The 22,025-nt window shown below is 33.0% G+C and overlaps 2 protein-coding genes across 2 annotated transcripts; both read right to left on the reverse strand.

Annotated features, from left to right (window-relative positions):
• Window positions 1–7,718: 7,718 nt before the first annotated feature.
• On the reverse strand, window positions 7,719–13,432 carry LOC132724649 (uncharacterized). Its single transcript, XM_060709584.1, has 4 exons — window positions 13,226–13,432; window positions 12,674–12,846; window positions 11,796–12,007; window positions 7,719–7,950 (listed from the first exon to the last, which is right to left on the reverse strand). Exons 1-4 carry the CDS (start codon window positions 13,260–13,262, stop codon window positions 7,719–7,721), a joined length of 654 nt encoding a protein of 217 aa, XP_060565567.1. The 5' UTR covers window positions 13,263–13,432.
• Window positions 13,433–13,811: 379 nt separating this feature from the next.
• Window positions 13,812–20,979, reverse strand: LOC132724653 (uncharacterized). Its single transcript, XM_060709587.1, has 4 exons — window positions 20,850–20,979; window positions 20,619–20,676; window positions 16,071–16,220; window positions 13,812–14,312 (listed from the first exon to the last, which is right to left on the reverse strand). Exons 2-4 carry the CDS (start codon window positions 20,643–20,645, stop codon window positions 13,812–13,814), a joined length of 678 nt encoding a protein of 225 aa, XP_060565570.1. The 5' UTR covers window positions 20,646–20,676; window positions 20,850–20,979.
• Between the last annotated feature and the right edge of the window lie 1,046 nt (window positions 20,980–22,025).

Below are 22,025 nucleotides of genomic sequence, written 5' to 3' on the forward strand. Positions count from 1 at the left end.
ACGAATACGAAGCATTTATTCAATAGGTAGGCTAACATTCTATGCTAATGTTTATAGCCTAAACAAAACGTTTTAATGAACAGTGTGTACAATCAAGTACATTGTTTGTATAAAATTAGAAATAATATAAGAAACTGGGTATATATACATGTATAGTGTAGGCAACCCTTTCATATGGAAAGCCTGGCGGTCCTCCCCTAGAAAACGTGAAAAATGAATGTTTCATGGCGTCTGATGGTACATTAAACAGCACATAACATGCAATATATGGTGTTAAATTCTAGTCGATCTTTGAAAAAAAAATGAATGAATGAATGAATGAATGAATGAATGAATGAATGAATGAATGAATGAATGAATGAATGAATGAATGAAAGAAAGAAAGAAAGAAAGAAAGAAAGACAGACAGAAAGAAAGAAAGAAAGAAGAAAGAAAGAAAAAGAAACAAATAAATAAATTGAGGTTTTTCGTGCATTTTCCTGCGCACACGAGTCTGGAACATACTATAAGTGATAGTATGCCCCAGCACGAGTTAATGTTCACGATTATAGCTTGACTTTCTGTGTGACCTCTCTGCGACGAGGACACTTCGGGAAGATTTCACATAAACTGGAGCTGAAGTTGCTGGTGTGCTAAAATACTCTTTAGTTTAGCCAGTTTTGAAAGAGAGATTTGAACCTCATTTACCTGTTAACTATCTGTTGTATACAAAGCTTGAAATGCCCTCAAGCAATGCTTAATATAAATTATTTTATTAAAGCCGGGTCTTTAGGTATGGACGTATATATGAAAGCTAAATCCATAAGCTATAAATCAGTGGAAAATCTGCTATGGATGCATTATATGTCTATACTTTTAAGACTTTTAAGATGTATTTACTAATTAGAAGAGTTAAGACGGAGTCCTTTCTAAATCCTTTCTGAACATCTCCGTTTTCGGAAATAAACCTCTTTTACATATTTAGAAGCAATACAGAAGTAATTGAAAAGTAATTAAAATTTGATTAATAATAACTTTTTCAGACCATTTATCATTATATTAAAATTAAATTAATTTAAATTTGTCTCAATTACTATTCAAACTTTCAAACATTTTATTCCCATCTTAAGTTACACTAAGTAAACAACATAAACATCATTTTACATGTATAATAATATCAGTGAATAACAGCGGCATATTAAACTAACTTCCAACTTATATGACATTTGAGAAGTAATTAATAGTTAAACCCTTAAAATCAAAGGACTTATTCAGAGCAATACATGTACCAGTGGAGCGGGCTTGTAACTGAAGCGCTCATAAACTGAAGTGTATCAAAAATCACTAGTGAGCTTGAGAATAAAATACAAGAAAAGTAAATGAGAATCCAATATTTGACTGAAGAAATCGGATCTGAAAAATGACGACAAAAAAATCATAAATGTGGTTAAGGGGTATACATCAAAAGCGTAGTACAAACGCCCTGAAATGTTCAAAGCTAAAAACAACACTAAGATGATGAGCATTCCAGAGGCAGCAGACAAGGGCAACAACATTCTAAGGTCAAATGTATGCAATAATATTTTGACCTAACAGGAAATTGGAGTAAATAATCATGAGATTTTGGCTTTCAACTGCATTCCTTCCAGAAAGTGAGGTATTAGCCCTTTAATATAAAAATAAACTAATTACGTCAGAGATAGACTAATAAAGAAAAATATTGCAATAGGAAATTAAAGAATGAGACACAGGATGGTTGACGATGTTATGTCAGCAGGTATAATCAAACTATGTAAAGCAGAATCAGAAAACAGAAAATGAGTATTTTTCATTTTCTGTTCTGCAGCGTTTGATATGACACAAATAATCGAATTAATAATCAACATATCAAAGTTGGTTTGTTGAAAAATATCAGTAAAGTTATTGCTCCTGCCAAGACCCGCTCACTCAAAAGCACGAGATACATTAAATGCATTATAAACTGGCAATGATGGCAGAACTATTTTCATATTTCCAGCTCTTTAACAGGTAGAATTTTATCACCTATTAAACAAAAAAACTACTCAGATTAGACTATGAATGTTTGGGTTCTTTTTGTCTTTCATACAATTTACAAGTGACAATATGTCACAGAAACTCGCTGATTTATACATGTATTTACAAGAATATATCTTCATCTATAGAAAATATTTTTATCAAGAAATACCAGTACAAATATGATTCATTTCATATTGAAATTAATTATAAAATGTTATAATAATTTATTTTTTATATTATTTATGGTATAATATTTTATTAATATCTTGTCTTTAAAAGAATATTGAAGTTGTCATTTTCATTTTATTCACTTGTTTTAAAAGCGTTAGGAAAAAATGGAAAATCAAAATAAATTATATTTAGCATATGCGCTTTATTATGGACAAAACTGTATTGTCAATCTTTATTTAAAATTAGCAAGATCACCTTATTATTCATTTATAGATGTTGATAAACGAATCGGTTAAGGATAAAATGTTTGTTTTGTTTGCTGTGTGTATCGATATATGTTTATGCATATTGTTCTTTGTTTGCTCTCAATGCTTGTTAGTTCAATCATGTATCTACTCATGATTATCTGTAGTTAAGGCCACAAAATAAAATCTTTAAATAACGACAAAAACGGCAACAAATTGAAAATGTTGCAGGCCCGGTTTGTTTGAGCCTGTTTGCCCCCAAAACCGGATCAAACAGAATTCAATATTTAAACACGAAAATGGTGACATATAATAAGAACAACAACAACAACAACGACGACGACGACGACGATGATGATGATGATGAAAGAAATCTCCGCAGACATTTTCATTCAGTCGTTTTCATAAAACCTACTGTGTGACACGTTATTTCAATTCCATGAAAATCGGCGTATGGTCACCAAATAAAATAACGTCTGTGCCCTAAACGAGAAAACAACTGACCTCAGAAAACTAACTTCTATACCAGAACGTAGGTAAGACTATTTTATTGTATCAAGTAATTTGTATCAGTATGTATGGAAATGAAATATTGATATATTTTATAGGCCTTATGAGTCAATAATACATCTAGATATTTGTTTTGTTCCAGTAAGTCATATAGAAAAGGTAAACAGAAATCTCATATTGCTCTTTTATATGACATTGAACCTACGACGATTCGTATCCAATAAGTTAACGTAACGTGTGTTTCTACTCACGTGCCAGTTCGTGATTGAAATATTTCACGGAGAGGGCAACTAAGGTTCTCTTCATCTACTAAAGCTGGAAAGTCGCCAAATGATATTTACAGTAATGGTGCAATGTAAAATAGTAAACATATATGGCATTTTGAGTCTTTGATATTATAAATAAGAAAAAATAGATGACATAAAATTACAATATTGTTTACCAGATTACGTTTTAGATATAGAAATATAAAAAATAGATTTTGTTATAAATGAAAAACATTTTTTTAATATTTATTTTAGAAACATTTTAATGGAAACAAGAGATAAGACTATTCTTACAAGGAAAGAAATACCTATGATAAGCAAACGATGGAAGAAATTATTTTTTTTATCAAAAACAAGTTGTCAACCGGTAATAAAGACAATCTATAGACCTTTTTACAATACGGTTCTTCCATAGCAACCGATGTTGCATTTCACGCATGCGCACTCTGCGTAGGGCAAACTCGCAATAAAATTAACAACAGTGTATGATACTTTAAGGCTTTAAAAGTCGTGATTCCATGTTCTGGCAACCAGAAAACAGTGATTTTGGGATGACTTAAAGCGGTAAGTACTTAAAACGTTAATTGATATTTATAACAGATATAATACATATGCGGGACTAATAATTAAATGGCCAAAAGGCGCATACAAAAGTCATCTGTTTAAGTTATCATTAGACGATTTATTCATCCGTATTTAAAATTTAAATTTAAACAGCTGGGTGTTAAAGATTAAAATTTATTACCCCTGTATTACATTATATTACACAGTGTGTATTGTATACTTCCTTTACACAGTATATAAACGATTTGTACCCCAACCGGATCTTGTGAGAAGATCTCAACATCAGTTCAGTACAAACAGGCGGGGTGACCAATAAAACTTTTTAAGACGGTTTGCATTTAATCTGAGACGGTATGAAAACATTTGAATCATATTAAGAAATGTTTTTTCTTTGCATATAGATACATTTATATCCAGATTCTTTGCTCTTCGCTTCGTGTTTTGTTTATGTCAACACACGCCGATTACACAAGCAAATTTATGCCTAAAATTGTTTTATTTCACTTTAACTCGTATCTGAATCTTAACTTTATTGTCTAAACTTGTCTTACCGCACAGACACTTGTGTGGATATCTTTGAATATTGATAAAAACACAGAAAGTAATAGAAGCGAACATTCTGATAACTGTACCCGTCTTGCTAAAACAATTTTTATGATCTGTACCCTCCTTTTGTTTTCACTGAACCATAACTTGCGAGTCACTTTTGATGATTTTTATTGTTTTTGTCCTATGTTCCAAATTATATCTTGCAGAATATGAAGTTATTGTGTCACAAGAGCATGACACATCTTTTAGTTCTATACAAGTAACCAATACTGCACATGAACGGACATTCACCATGTTCTCACTTTCCATGGAAATACAAGCATGAAGTAGCTGGTAATACGAATTAGAAAGAAAATTAATTCTTGACCAACAAATCTTATCTTCATTTGCCATTCATTTTTCTTTGAAAAGATATAAAGCTAAGATGTAACATAAGTACTATAAACGTTTCTACTTTTAAGTTCAACGGCATTGTTGTTAGTCTTGACGCGACCGTTATATAACGTCACATATCAATCCATCCTCCTCGAAAGATCATCACATGATTACTTATTTCAACATGAAAGCTTTACACGTACCGTCGATTCCATTATGCTTTTTGAAACACGGTTTTATATTCTCATAAATGCCTTGCATTTCTATTTCTTACATGCGCGGCTAGGATCACTCATAATAAATCATTTTAAGGATTTTCCTGCATATTGTTGTTAAATGTGTAAAAGGTAGTTTTCACTCTTGCAAGTTTATTTCCACTTATTTTTAAAAAGTTAACAGTCTTGCCATTGTCTAAGACAACCTGTTAGTTTTCTTTTCAGACAACTTGAAAAGTTTATTTAGTGATCTTAAGTCAAAATATATATATATATCTATAAATTGCCATATACCTGTATTTCAGATGGATTTGGATGAATCATTTGTAGTTGAGGGTCTTGACAGTAGCTTTCGTGTAACAAACATTCCCCTGAAAACTTAAATGTCGGATCTGTGGAATAATTTGACTTCAAGTTTAAACTTAAACTCTTAGTCATCTGTACTATAAACGTATCTTTGGTCGATGTGTGAACATCTTTAACAGGCGTTTTGATTTTTTGATATTTATTGATTGGAGATTATTTTTCAAGTCGTTCTTGTCTTGAAACTTTTACTGTTTTTGTAATATCATTTGCTTTAAAAGTCCTTTTTAATCTTGTCAATTCTTTTGGAATAATTCTTACGTCTTTGGAGTATGATTTTAATGTTTATATTATTGTTGTCAAACTGAGAAATTGTTATTTTAAGCTTTTGTTCTTATGTCATAATTGTGAACAATAGTGTTTCCGATTTTTTTAAGAGAAAGGGGGCAATTAAGACAACTGAATTCTTCCATTCTGCCTGTCAATAAACATATAAATACGTTAAATGATAACCGTTCTCTCCATTAAATCTTTTAAAATACTCACAAGTCAGGGTACAGATAAAATTCGTAAACTCACAAGTAGGGTTCAGTTTACGGAATTGACCTCCTTGGTTAAACTCTTAATTTAATGTTCAAAATACAGCATTTTTTTTGCAGATGACTAAATTATCGTTTGTTATTGATTATTTTAGTAGTCCGATATCACGATTCAATGTTTAACTAAATAAACTTTGAAATAAGACAGATTTTTGTTCGTGTTCAGTGTTGATCACATAAAAGCAGTTCGTGAGTTTCGATTATTTTTTTAGCTTTAATGTTAACATCTTTATTTTGCATAATTTAAACGTTAAATAAAGTTTCTCTTCTACGATATAAATAAAGATTTACTAACCAAAAGTCCATAAGTATCAATATAAATACCAATATATTAAATAAGTCAAGCGTCAGAAAATGGTTGACACTGACATCTTCTCACAAGATCCGGTTGGGGTTCAAATCGTTTATATACTGTGAATAATGACGGTGAACACTTTAGCTACATTAACACCATGCACTTTTATATGGCCGAGTGAACCGTGTACCGAAATGTAGCTGCTTCGGTTGACGCAACGGGGATTTTTTGGCGCAAATGGCACACATTTTACAAAAGTTTGATTTTCTTAAAATATTGTAGTTGGAGGCATGTAGCTTTATATTCTGTTTATTCCAATCAAATGAAATAAAACATTTTTATGTAAATCCTGGATTTAAAATTGTCTGATTAACATTCTTTATGCCCGTTTTGGAAAATGTAGAGGAAATGTTTCCATATACTTACCAAAACATTTACCGAAAATTTGCTTATTGAATTTTACAAGAAAATTTCATTTTGATACTACTTTTCATTTATTTTAAATTTAGTTCCCTTTGTAGAAAAAGTATCCCTAAAGCGCCAAGAAAAATAGTCCATTTCTCAGGCATATACTCTTTCAGAACATTAAAAAATGAAGTGTAAAACAAACTTTCATTATGATATTATATATTCAATTTATATAATAAAATCTATTTTGTTAAATGATTGTCATTTATAACCATTCATTGTTTCTTTTTTCCAAATATTTTCAATTAAACAAATCTTCTAAAGCAGCAATTAGACCTCTCGCATGCTTCTTTTCTTATAACCTCGACTTCCGCTAAAATTAACAGTATAAAGAAATGAATATAGGCAGAATTTTCATTGGTAATTTTAACTATACACATATAGTTAAAAACAATGATACCCCTGGGGCGGTGCCACTTTTGACCCAAGGGCTTTTATTTGAACAAACTCGGTAGACACTCATTAGAAGATGTTTCATGCTAAATATCTTAGCTCTAGCTATTTGAGTTCTTTAAAAGAATATTTTTTAAGTTTTTACTATATGCTTATAGGGAAATTCAATGACCCACTAGGGCGGGACCAATTTTGACCCCAGGGCTTATATTTGAGAAGACTTGGTAGACACTCACTAGAAAATGTTTCATGCCAAGTATCTTAGCTCTAGCTCTTTGGCTTTTTTAAAAGAATATATTTAAAGTTTTTTCTTTCGGTTGTAATGGCAACCAGAGTTCTACATAGTATTAAACTCTTTGAACAACTTTTAAAGGTGACCACCAAAGGAACATTCCCGTGAAGTTTGGATGAAATTGGCTTAGTGGTTAATGAGGTGATGTCGTTTAAAGTAAACGTTTTCGGAAGGACGGACCAAGGACGGACGCCGGACGAAAGGCGATCACAAAAGCTCACCTTGTCACTTTGTGACAGGTGAGCTAAAAAGCCCCTATTTAAAAAGGGAGTATTGAATAATCATTTGATTTAGATGATTAAGACAAGAGCATTTTTGTCTATTTTTTTTACTGAGGAATGTTTGCTTTTCTATTTTTCATGTCTATTATATATACATGCAAGAAGTAAAACACTGTTGTGATATTGTACTGTTTAATGTTTTTACATATGTAAATGTCCGTGAAATAACATTAAATTCACAGTTCTACTTCCTCTAGTCTTTTAAATACGTCAGCTTTCATATTGTCAGCCAGTTGACCAATAACATCGGAATGGGACCGGCGAAAATCGGTGCATTTAGTCGTGTTTGTCATATGAAACAGATACATTTCTGAACGGCTAACATGTGTGGAAGTTGTATTCAACCATTCCTCTCTACAGTGTCTATAATGATGTATAACGGCTTCACTCACGTTCGCCACCACATAACTGAAAAAGTAAGAAAATACTTTGACAAATAAGCTGGGCATGTTCTTTAATTTTCCTTTTTTCATTATAATGGTTAAAGAAGCATTTGTTTGCACATCAAATATAGCTTGCGCTACTCGGGTGTCTGATAAAAATCAAAGGGCTGCAGCTCTGTTGTATTTTCTGATCTTTGCAATCTAAATCATACAGACTATCTGTATGTACTTTCCTGTATAAGTTTATTTTCATTTACTATCATTCATCTTACGCGGCGACAGCGTTATGATTTTCTTCTAAAAAAGTTTGAGATTGATACATATGGAATTTTGCATGAAAAAAATAGAATTGCCTCGACTAGGATTTGAACCATAGGCCTCTCACACCCTCAACGAGACCGCTTACCTCTGCACCACGGCCAAGTTATACATATGTACCTTGAATAAAAACGAATACATTATGTAATTCTAAATTGAGAATGTCCATTTTGTGTTTTTAATCCTTATTAATTTCGAGGTATTTTGTTTACGATAAACGTGTTGTTTAACACTGATGAAATTAATTTAGCCAAAACAGTCCGACATGTATATATATATGTATTCCACTACTCGACATTTGTACTATGCTCTGGAGTATTTGGTAATCGGCATAGCTAAAATAGCATTTTCATTGATTAAAGTGATATTCATGATAACCCGAAGCTTTACGGAAATAGCCGAACATTTTTCATTGGGTAAAAAAGATATTCATCCGCGAAATTTGTGATTGTAACCTCATATTTTTATTGACTAATTTAAACTTTTAATGCACTGTAATTCGTTAAATGCCTACATTAAAAAATATTCTTTCTTTTAAATTGCTGGTTTTTACGCAGTTTTGAGAGATAACTACTTTGCGTTGTTAGGACTGTGAGAAAATTTTGTGTTAGACCGTGGATGTTAGCTATGTATTTACTGATCTTACGATCAGAAAATACAACAAGAGGGCCATGATGGCCCTGAGGTCGCTCACCTGTATATAGGCCCCCCCCCAACCCCCACCCCCCCAACGTTGCAGAGCCAATTTAACCCAAGGGCTTTTATTTGCACAAACTTGGTAGACACCCATAAGAAGATGTTTCATGCTAAACATTTAAGCTCTAGCTCATTGGGCTTTTTAAAAGAAGATTTTTTTAAAGTTTTTACTATACACATATAGTTAAAACAATGACACCCCATGGGCCGGGCCAGTTTTGACCCCAGGGCTTTTATTTGAACAAACTTTGTAGACACTTACTAGAAGATGTTTCATGCTTAATATCTAAACTCTAGCTATTTGGGTTTTTTCAAAGAAGATTTAAAGTTTTTGCTAAACACATATAAAGAAAATCAATGACCCCCGGGGCGGAGCCAATTTTGACCCCTGGGCTTGTATTTGAACAAACTTGGTAGACACCTATTAGAACATGTTTGATGCTCAATATCTTAGCCATAGCTCTTTGAGTTCTTTAAAAGAAGATTTTTTAAGTTTTTACTATATGCATATAGGGAAAATCAATGACCCCCCGGGGCGGGGCCAATTTTCACCCCAGGGCTTTTATTTGAACAAACTTGGTAGACACCATTAGAACATGTTTCATGCTAAATATCTTAGCTCTAGCTCTTTGGGTTCTTTAAAAGAAGATTTTTTAAGTTTTTACTATATGCATATAGGGAAAATCAATGACCCCCCGGGGCGGGGCCAATTTTGACCCCAGGGCTTTTATTTGAACAAACTTGGTAGACACACACTAGAAGATGTTTCATGCCAAATATCTAAGCTCTAGCTCTTTGAGTTCTTTAAAAGAAGATTTTAAGTTTTTTACTATATGCATATAGGGAAAATCAATGACCCCCGGGGCGGGGCCAATTTTCACCCAAGGGCTTTTATTTGAACAAACTTTGTACACACTCACTAGAAGATGTTTCATGCTTAATATCTAAACTCTAGCTATCTGGGTTTTTTCAAAGAAGATTTTATAAGCTTTTGCTATACACATATAAGGAAATCAATGACCCCCGGGGCGGGGCCAATTTTGACCCCAGGGCTTTTATTTGAACAAACTTGGTAGACACCTATTAGAACATGTTTGATGCTAAATATCTTAGCTCTAGCTCTTTAAGTTCTTTAAAAGAAGATTTTTTAAGTTTTTACTATATGCATATAGGGAAAATCAATGACCCCCCGGGGCGGGGCCAATTTTCACCCCAGGGTTTTTAGTTGAACAAACTTGGTAGACATTCATTAGAACATGTTTCATGCTAAATATCTTGGCTCTAGCTCTTTGGGTTCTTTAAAAGAAGATTTTTTAAGTTTTTACTATATGCATATAGGGAAAATCAATGACCCCCTGGGGCGGGGCCAATTTTGACCCCAGGGCTTTTATTTGAACAAACTTGGTAGACACTTACTAGAAGATGTTTCATGCCAAATATCTAAGCTCTAGCTCTTAGGGTTTTTTAAAAGAAGATATTTAAAGTTTTTTCTTTCGGTTGCCATGGCAACCAGAGTTCTGCATGGAATTAAATTCTTTGAACAATTTTTAAAGGTGACCACCAAAGGAACATTCCTGTGAAGTTTGGATGAAATTGGCCTAGTGGTTTATGAGGAGATGTCATTTAAAGTAAAAGTTTACGGACGACGGACGGACGACGGACGACGGACGGACGCCGGACGAAAAGCGATCACAAAAGCTCACCCTGTCACTTTGTGACAGGTGAGCTAAAAAAAGCACTTTTTACGATTAACGAAAAATTTGTTATGTTGCTGTCACTATGCTGTACATTTAATGTAAAACTCAACTTAAGCGAAAATAAACCCAACTTTAGACTAAACAATTAATCAGTAGTGATCAAGGGGCAAGGAAAAGAGAAATTAATTATGGATGAACATTTAAATGTATTACTTTTACGTTTTAAATAAGCCGTTTTCATTGAATTTATGCTTGTTGAGTCGTCCTTGTCAACTTAGGTTGGAGGATCATCCCATACTTACCTTACAAAATCACTTTGCATATACATTTAAAGTTGATATAAAATAATACAAGAAGACAAGATGTTAATTGCATTGACTTTGGTCATATCCTAATCGATTTCCCCTTTTTGGATAAAAAAAAGCTTGAAAAAGATAGATGGTTTGGATTGGTAGTGTTTGCATTTGCAAGTAAAAGTATATAGTTGATTGATTTATTATCATGGATACATCATATTTAGTTATTGTTATTGATGAATTTAAACACTTCGTTCCAATACTGTTGTCTATATAGACATTCTCAAAACAAATGATCGATAACAAAAAGAACATAAAGTTGATCCGAAGATTTTAGATTCATGTAAAAAAAAAAGTTTGTTGCCACATATCTATGGATAAACTTGTATTGAACATTTCAAAGTTCAGTGTCCCTGCATCATGAAAAAGTGAAATATTTATTGCTTTCCATTTCAAATTATTGTTAAGGTTTTGCTCCCATTTATAATTTAGATTTTTCACTTGGTTTATTTTTTTAAATTTGAATCCTTGTGCGAGTTTTGCTTACGCTGTTAAACTTTGTGTTTTCAAACAGTTATGAAAATTTCTAAAATGTCGTTTTTCAAAGCTTTCATGACAAGTGTTTTAGTGACTGATACAATGATTTTAGTACATGTATTACAAATATTCATATTCTATTTACATTAGAATGGTTCTGTATTTGCACGAATGTTTTCAATTTATTTTCATATGTGTTGAATATTTCTGAAATATGCAAAATATTTTTGGTAATCCAAGGTGTATTACATGATAATTTGCCATCAATTTCGCTATTGTCGTAAACGTATATGAGCCTAGGGAGTTAGAAACGATAATTAAATTACATTGTGAAACCCTGTAACGGATAAGCTCCATGAGTCCACACACTTCCTTGTCGTATATATACACCCTTATTTCTGTCATTCATTGGAAATGTACAGTTGCTGTATCGTCCGATATGAAGCGGATGGCTTTTGTTTGACGGTCCCCACGTATATGCACGGATTCTAACGCAAAAGAACAACGCTCCAACATTCTCTTTCCTAAACTTATTTTCCTAGAAAAAAACAACAACAAAAAACAAATGATGCATATAATGTTTACGCGAGTGTAGGCACTAAGCGCAAAAAAAAAAATGCGGCATTGGCACCATTTACATATTCGTGGAATAAGATGTATAAATAATATCTGTCAAATGTTGCGGTTCGGATCGGACTATGGGCGGGTTCCCGAAGGACGGATATTCCGATCCGAACCGCAAACATGTGTCAGATATTTTTCTTGCATATTTTACCAGATTTCTTCATATCTGAAATTATTTTTCTTAACAAAACAATTTTCCATGAACATTTTTGTCATTACACCCGTAACTTTTTTCTTACAACAGCATATGAAATTACAACTTCAGTCATAACGGCGAAATAAGGCCATCCTAAGCATACCATGGTATAGCACGCGACTCACCTGGCTTCCACAGATGAAATTTCCGGCATGGGTAGAACTAACGGAATCACCAGTCTATATGCAAGACATTCTACTCAGTTCTTTTGGAAAGGTTTTGATTTAAATTTGTAATGTTGAATACGAAAAACTGACTATTCATTCTATGTTAATGATAGAGACATGAAGCCAATTCCGATAGAGTAAATAATAATGTACATAGAATACACTTTGTTATATTTATTTATACGCCGGATGTCCCGCCACTTTAAAAGTGACTTACAAAGTAAATTTTCCAAGCATTTTTGAAATGTTTCGTTCTCGGTAGTAAGAACTCATCTGTATCGACGACTGCAACATAATCATAATTTTTAAGTCGTTCCTGGCAGTCAAATAACACCACTTGTTCATCATTCAAGTATTGAGAGTTCTCACCAATGTTGCGTTTAATGATATCTGAAAATATTCGTTAACATGTCGTTTAATATCAGATAAACATATAGTTTCAAGTATAGTTGTGAAAATTGTTTTATGGTTTCCAAAATATATTTTTGATTGCTTGCTAGTTTCCGTTTCCTTAGTCGGGAGAGGGATATCAAAATGACTTCGTTTTTCAAGACAAACGGGTACATGGCAAAATGAGTAACTATATTTTCTAATAATTCTGAACAAAACAAACAGAAAATTTATAACGACATCCTTCCGAATTAACTTAAAAAGTTGCTCATTTTCATAAACTTTTTTTTGTGAACTCTAAATTGTTCTTTTAAGAAGATATCGAATAGCTACCATTGAATGTCTCATTCATTTTATTTCCCATGTGTATATACCTTACCTTTCTCGGGAAAGTCGAAGTCATAAACCTGAGCCATTCCACTTCTTTCATAAAATTTTAAAACCTTAGCTGCTTTTGAATTTAATTGGTAGGTATATGCTATAACCTTGTCAACACCAAATAATTTATGGATCTCAAACCATTCTATCAGCCGTTGAGCATCTAAAGATCCATATGTAAGTTTTACACATACACCAACATTCCGACTTCTTAGTAATAGAAAGAGCACCGAAACACGAGGCTATCTGATTTGTACGAGGGGGCGTAGCCCCCGAGTATAAATCAGATTGCCGAGTGTTTTGGTGTTCTTTCTCTTTTGTATCATAGTCAAACATGACAGCACGTTCCCTGTTGTCATAATATGAAACCCCAGAATAAATTAACCAATGAACGAGCAGATGAATATGATAGTTCTGCCCCTTTCCCTTTCTCTGCCGTCACAATATGTAAACCCCGGCAAAAATGAACCAATCCACGGGCATTATCTGGAGTGCGGGTAACTGATACCTGCACTCCAGTTACCGCACTGTGCATGTATATGTATACGATTTAACTCTGACACTTTTTCAACAGAAAGGTCCCCAAACTATGATACAATATTTTTAGGACTTCTATGTTTTATGATTGTAGGTGAGATATAGAATACGTTTTCCTCTGGACAAGTTGCATTCTTATCAGCTAAGATCGTGATCGAAGAAATATCTTTAATATCAAAGTTAATTGGGCATTTGAACTGTTTTGCCTGTAAATTAAAGTCTTCTAGAAAATAAACCCAATGAGATTTATTCCAAGATAGAACGGAGACGAACATGCCATTCTTTAATCTGAAGCAACATTTAAAATCATAAGAGGATCCGCTTTTATGTTCCCATCCAGTGACGATAGCTGTTGGAGATGCTTCAGTAATATTTTGTGTTTGATTATGTTTTAATGCCTGATCGTTTTCTATATGGGCAATAATGGCAGAAAATAAATATATTCGGCCAGTTTTAGTTTTTATGTAAGATGGCACTATTTTTGCAGTCATCTCTCGATTTGTGTTACAGTGTGTAACATTTATTTCTAGTTGTCCGATAACTTCACTTTGCTGAAATAATAAAAAAAATATTTGCGTTCATAAAAACCTGGTTTATTTATTAATATCAAATCGTTTATAGTAGCTATAATAAGATTTCAAGATTTTCAAGATTTTATTCAATCAAACCAGAAGGTCATAAACCCATGTGGTACATATATTACAAATAAATTTTGAACAATATATAATATTACAAAATATACATGCATAATATCTGAACATACCTCTACATGTATCTAGTATATGTACACAATCATTTTAGTCTCTTATATATATATATGTGTTCATAAATTTCAATAGAAAGGGGACATAACTATACATGAAACGCAAATTCACATTAATTTGTGTTATCTCCCTTGCACTGAGGCGTATTTATAATATAATTTATCAAATTTTCGATTAGTGAGACTTTCTAATTATGTGTCATATATTATCTACTCATATATTGTTGTAATCATTAATATAACTATTTTGCTTCAAAAACCCATACAATTCTGATTCTGAATAAAAACCGTATCATGCATAAGAATAGAGACTAACAAATTACACGTTTTGAATATTGTTTTGGTATAATAATCGCATTTGCTGTTATATATATATTTTTTTTTAATGTTGTCGAACTGTATGAGTATTTTAGCTTTACCGACAAATAACGAAAGAACGAAAGTGGTAAAACTTTGACTTGAATTGAACTTAAAAGCGTAATAATGATGAGCACATAAAATGCGTATAATATGTGACTACACCCTTAATTTGAAGTTTCACCCGAAACGAAAGTTGTGAAACTTCAACACAAGGTATCATTTTATTTAACAATTATTATCTCATGTAAAGAAAGTGAGGTTTACATAATAGGGTATAATTATTCAAACACGTCATACACTACATTTTTACTTATATAAAAATATACCATATCAAATCGATAATAACATGAAAGCATACACACTAAATACTGCATTTCTTGTTACAGTGAAGTAATTTTAGCATTCAAAGCATTAATTACCATATAACACAGTTTTTCTCAAAGTAAAAGCCTTTTCAATATACAATGATAAATTCTTAAGGATTTGCTTTTTATCGTTCATTAACAATTCTATAATATAAATAGACAAAACTAGCTTGAAATGAACGAGTACTGGATCTGATTGCACAATGGTACGCTTTTAACTTTGGGACCATATGCCGCTTTTCATAGAATGACACATACGTGTCACATTGAAGATTCCATGATGACCGAAGAATATGAAGACATATGCAGGTGTTTCTAAACTCAAAGTTTCACCATTAACATGTTTAAATTTTGAGTTATGTTTAAGCCGGTGCTAGAGATACGTGGACGGTAACCTGTACTTTCCAGAACCGACTAGGAATAGGCTCAATCAATTCTTTTTATTTTCCGTTTTGGGCGTACTTACGTACGCAGGGTTTCTTTTCTTTTTCCTGCAATATCCCATAGTATCCTTTAAAACATTATATAGATCCACTTTTACTTTACTCTATTGATACGGACTGTTAAAGCATATATAGTATATATGTAGGTATAAAAATTGCAAACATGTCTGTTTTTTTTCTCAATTATTTAACATGCTTTGGAAATTTCCAGGAAGTCATATTACAGTTAAAACAGAGGTTAGTTTTGAAATATGTGAAAATATACAGGGACTATCTTATCTGTGACTGGAAATGAGTTAAAGTATATAGAACGTTATATTACCCTAAAAACAAAGATTATTCTTGAAATGTGTGTAAATATAAAGGAAGATATATTACCTTTAAAACAGAGGTCAGACTGGAAATTAGTTTAAATTTTGTAGGAGCAAGAAAGATAACTATTATCACCGCAGCTATATACGCCATAATATTTCTCTGCCGGCAAATTCTGTAAAAGTCGCAACAGAACCGTCTCCTCATATAGCGAACCTATAAAACAACAATACATTATTTTCATATTTAAATAATTGGTCATACAAAAGCTGTAAATAAATCTAGAAATAAGAATAATACTTTACATCAGACAGTATCAAATTGTATTCATTTCACACGAGGTGTCATAAAATAACATTGAAATGGACATATAAATGTAACAGCGTCTTTACTCTTTACTCATTCATTATTAACGTACAGAAACTAGTCTATAGATAGGATTGTGTAATAACGCGATGTGATAAAATTGTAAACCGTTTAGCATGTCTGTTTCGAAGAATTAGTCAAGCTATTATGATTACTGCGTCGTCGTTGTTGTCGGCGTGAAATATTCGCAATTGCAAGACAAGAAACATTTTTCTGAAAGCTATATTTCTCGGAGATGTGCCCATTTTAAGCATAACTGCTTATAAAGTAGAACGATCTTAAAGCTATCGAAGGGACAGGCAAAAACCTGAAATACTTAATTATCATGACAAAACAAAGTTTAAAAACAAGGGACCTTATCAATACTCTAGCAGTTGTGCTCCTATATTCATCTTTTTTAATATTGAATATCTGTACAAATTGGTTATTAGGAGCTGTATTAAAAAACTATCTAATTGTATTTATTGATAATGGGGAATGGGGACAAGGTGCATCTGTAGTACATATAAGACATAACTAAATAAGCAGTATTTCTAGAGTAATGGCATTTTCAACGTTGAAAATAATCATACGATTTTCATTAATACCAATAATTTGAACATTTACACTCACAAAGCTTTTCAACTTAATGAAAAGCGAAGTACATGATAGCCATAGAATAAATAAATTTTAGAATAGAACAAAGGCGCCGCAATGCGACGAAAACAAGGTTTTAACGACCAGGCAGTCAATAGGTCAAAGTGCACTGAAAGTATCGAGTAGAAGCTGAAAATTCTATTGTAAGCAAATGACACTGAATTTGCTTCCAGATATCTAAGAGGCAATCCAAAGCTGCCACTCAGCATGTTTGGTGTCAAAAGGTCAAAGCAAACTCAAGTTTTAACATGAAAACTAAATACATTAACCTTGATCACAGACACCTGGGTAGCAATCCCAAGCTGCCTCTTGATATAAGCTACCCATTCATCAAGTTCGGTGTCAATAGGCCAAAGCAAACTCAAGTTTCTGAGCAGAAACTGAATTTCTATTTTTAGTAACAGTGACATTGACATTGATCACAGGCACATGTAAGGCTGAGCCCACGTTTACAATTTTTTGTAAACGTTTACACGACTGCTAAGAACCGAAACGATACCGTTTAAACGGTGGTACCTCTATGTACTATACACACCATGTATTTGAGTCGCCAAATGATGTCTTTCTTTCTATTTTTAATACATGTACAAATAAAGAATGTGCAAGGCTCATCACGATAGAGTCAGCACACATTTTTTGCATTGTAACCCCATCTTTTACCAAAAATGTATTATGTCACGAGCAATTTTGCACGGTAATGCTGTGTGGAGGGTTGTAAACACCCATTTTCCGTTTGTTTACTTTGGAATAAACCACTAGAATTGATAAAATCCATGATTACAGGCAATGATTAAGAAATTTTGTAAGACAGTATGGTCATTTCGATTAAACGGTAAACAATATCGTAAACGTTTATGAATGAAAATCGAAACGAATCCGTTTAAACGTGTAATCGTGGGGGCCTTAGGCACATGGGTAGCAATCCTAAGCTGCCTCTTGATATTAGCTATCCATACATCAAGTTTGGTGTCAATAGGCCAAAGCAAACTCAAGTTATTGAGAGGAAACTGAATTTCTATTTGTAGTAACAGTGACCTTGACCTTGATCACAGACACCTGGGTAGCAATCCCAAGCTGCCTCTTGATATAAGCTATCCATACACCAAGTTAGGTGTCAATAGGCCAGAGCAAACTCAGGTTATTGAGCGGAAACTGAATTTCTATTTTTAGTAACAGTGACCTTGACCTTGATCACAGACACCTGGATAGCAATCCCAAGCTGCCTCTTGATATAAGCTATCCATACACCAAGTTTGGTGTCAATAAGCCAAAGCAAATCCAAGTTTCAGAGCAGCAACTGGATTTCTATTTTTAGTAACAGTGACCTTGACCTTGATCACAGACACCTGGATAGCAACATCAAGCTGCCTCTTAATATAAGCTATCCATACACCAAGTTTGGTGTCAATAGGCCAAAGCAAACTCAAGTTATTGAGCGGAAACTGAATTTCTATTTTTAGTAACAGTGACCTTTACTTGATCACAGACATCTTGGTAGCAATCCCAAGCTGCCTCTTGATACAAGCTATCCATACACCAAGTTTGGTGTCAATAGGCCAAAGCAAACTTAAGTTATTGAGCGGATACTGAATTTTTATTTTTAGCAACAGTGCCCTTGACCTTGATCACAGACACCTGGGTAGCAATCCCAAGCTGCTTCTTGATATAAGCTACCTACATACTAAGTTTGGTGTCAATAGGCCAAAGCAAACTAATGTTATTGAGCGGAAACCAAAAGTTTTCGGCATTACAATAACCCGGTTTTCGTTGAAAACCTGGTTATTGATCCTCTATATAAGTTCAACCACATGCAACTTTTTTTTAAGAAATTCGAGTCTAGACATAAACATTTATTGACAAAGTTTGCTACAGGATAAACAGTTCCATTATTCTCAATAAACATTATATACACAACCTGTTCTGACTTTTTGGAGTTTTAAAGTTTATTGCCTTTTCAAATATACGAGCTATTAAGAGAGTTCTTTCAAAATCATAAATTAACATATCACTATAAAATGTTCTTCCGTTCCGATATCTTGAAATAGACAACATTTCCAAATTCTATCTTTGACAGGAATATTTCGATATCTTCCAGTTTCTACTTTTAGTTTATGAGCATTAATATAAATTAAATATCATGAAACTTAATTATTTTAGTCGTGGCTCTTTTATCAAAGAAGTAATATGACTCCATGTGGTGCACTTGTTGTAACCTCCTCTTCTTACTTTTCTAAAAAAGGAAGGAACTATTTTCCAACACAGCATGGCTGCCTACAGTCCTATGTCAAGAAGACCATAATTTTTCTAACTGAATGTATCGAAATTCTACACTCCCTTACTTTAACCATTGGAGCAAACTGTGAGGTTGTTGTGGCTGATTCGTTTGCAGGTCCTGTTAGCCTTGTCGTGTCATTCTGACAAGTAACTGAGAAGTAATAAGCAAAGGTTAGTCAATTAAATTTTGTTATGAACATTGCCAATAGCTCGTAGATGATTTTGAGTTCAGTAGGTCAAGGTCGAAATTCCAGGACCCGGTGACATTGACCACTGAAACGCTTTGGTATACAGTCCTTATATGAAAGATGAAGGTTGTGTATGACTAATAGATGACCTCCATAAATGTTGAGGTTAGTAGATCAAATACTCAAGGTCACCGAAACATCGGTCACTAAACAATTATCAGACCAATTGCTGAAGGCACTTTAGTCTACATTTCTATGACTTAGTGTGTATAGTTTAATATTATTTGATAAAAAACAATACTTTTAAAGACATTGCTCTGGCCATAGGACGAATCTTATTAATGTCTCATTAGGTCAATGTCCCAGCGATACCCTGTGTAAAATCCTTATTTCATCGATAACCAATGGTTATCATATATTTCTTCTTAATTTTTATTTGTTTGGGTCGTCAGACAAAACAAATAATGGTAGCGAAATTTCAGACCCTGATGCTGTTAATTGCAAATGCCGAAAGTAGTCCGCTTTTTTGAAGCGGTTACTTCCCTTTATATGTACACTAACGCCGAAAAATTCAGGGGAGATCACTGCGTAAAGATTGTTAAATGACAGGCACATTAATTGTCAAGCAAAATTGTTTAAGTCAAATAACTATTAAATTGAATATCAGTGTTGCAATAAGTCTTATAGCAAATTTACTACAGTCAAAACACTGGAATGCATTGGTTGCACTATACAAAAACAAATTGGTTTATAATATCACAACCTTCACCTTTCTGACAATCTGAGACCCAAACAAATTCAGCGCCTTCTGTTCTTTAATTTTATACTGCTATCCTTAGCCTGATTTGACTTAAAAGTGTTGCAACGCTTTTCTATTTTAGGTCATTTTTTCAATAAGAATAATTATTTTGGAAAAAACTGTGTGAGCGAATGCTCTGAATTTTTTCAAACAAGTTATTGATCTATCCCTTCATCAAATAGAACTTTTTTTTAAATTTCCAGTCCCTTCATGTCAAAAAATCTCAGTTGAGTCTCTTTAATATAATAATATATTAAATATGATTAATTTTGGGTATCGGGTATATGTCCTTCGTTTCAATGACAGAAGAAGAAAAAAATACATAAAGAGTATAAATAAAAATATTCAAACCTGGGAAACAATCGTTTCCAAGTTCATTTTTTTCGTTTGATTCACGAAATCTTTAGAGCTGAAATAAAATGTAAATAGTTTGTTGTTTCGCAATACTTTAAAAACTGTATGTACATTTCAACATTTATCCTACCATATCATTTGTGAAAATTGAAGTGAAAATTTAAACAGCAGAAATGATAACAAAATACAGCTTCGTGCATTTTTTACAAGCAAAATAGAAAGCCTTACCAGAATATTTATAGCATTCTGTTGGATCTTACTTATATGTTAACAGATGTTTACATCAGTTATAACGGTGTCCTATTTCGTCTGTAAACACGCGATACACGCGATCACAAAATGCTTGACTTGTGTCAAGCAACCGGTTTGTGGGTAGGTAACGGGAGAGATAATTCTTGTGGTTTTACCTATTACATGTGTATAATTAAGGCCTCGTCTACACCTATTCAAGTTTCTCACATGTCACATTTAGATAAGCTAATTAAATGGTCCTTTCAACATATAATCAGGCACAATTTTTACTGAAATGTCTTATTAAGATTGTCCAGGATTTATACCTTTGTCTTTGCAATGCTATCATGTTTCTATAAAATGTGTGAATAAAAAAGCGGGAAAATGATGCAATTAGCTAAAACAATGAATTAAATGAAATGTGTAAAATGAAAAATGTGAAGAAAAAAAATTTTGAGCTTATTAATTGAAGCAAATTCTTTATTTGATAAACATTATTCACTAAATAAACAAGATCATTTAAAATTCCTATTGATTAATAACTTTTAATAAACTATCTCATTTTTAATTTTTTTTTAATGCTCTTTTGTGCATCAGTGTATTGATTTGTTCCTTTGACCAAGACATTGTAAACATTTACTAAAATTCACAGGTCATGTACACTGAACCAACAACAAAAAAGTTTAAACAATTGTAAAAATAACAACAATATCACAACTTGGGGCACATGTTTTGTGTCAAACCGGTCTTATCAGTGTCTTGACAGCCAAAAACTTGTAGAAAAATAGAACCTGTTCTAATTTTCTTGCAAGAAATTATTTTCATGGATGTCACATAATTTCTCATTAAAAACCATTCAAGTAGGGTGTCTACATTATCCAATTCAAGAGAATATGATACTTGCATTCAAGACTTGGATAGGTGTAGACACGGCGCCTCGGCGCGCATATTGTATCTAAAAGGACAGGATTCAGGGCTGGGAATCAAAACTGCGTCGTATCCTACAGAATGTAAACAAACGCCGCCATCTTGGAGCGAAAAATGTATGTTTTTGTATATAACTCTTTTTGTTGCGCCGCGGCGCGCATATTGTATCTAAAAGGGCAGGATTCAGGGCTGGGAATCAAAACTGCGTCGTATCCTACAAAATGTAAACAAACGCCGCCATCTTGG

This window comes from Ruditapes philippinarum, unplaced genomic scaffold (assembly GCF_026571515.1).
Source record: "Ruditapes philippinarum isolate M1 unplaced genomic scaffold, ASM2657151v2 ctg5805_1_1_1_1, whole genome shotgun sequence".
In the NCBI taxonomy this organism is placed as follows: Eukaryota; Metazoa; Mollusca; class Bivalvia; order Venerida; family Veneridae; genus Ruditapes; species Ruditapes philippinarum.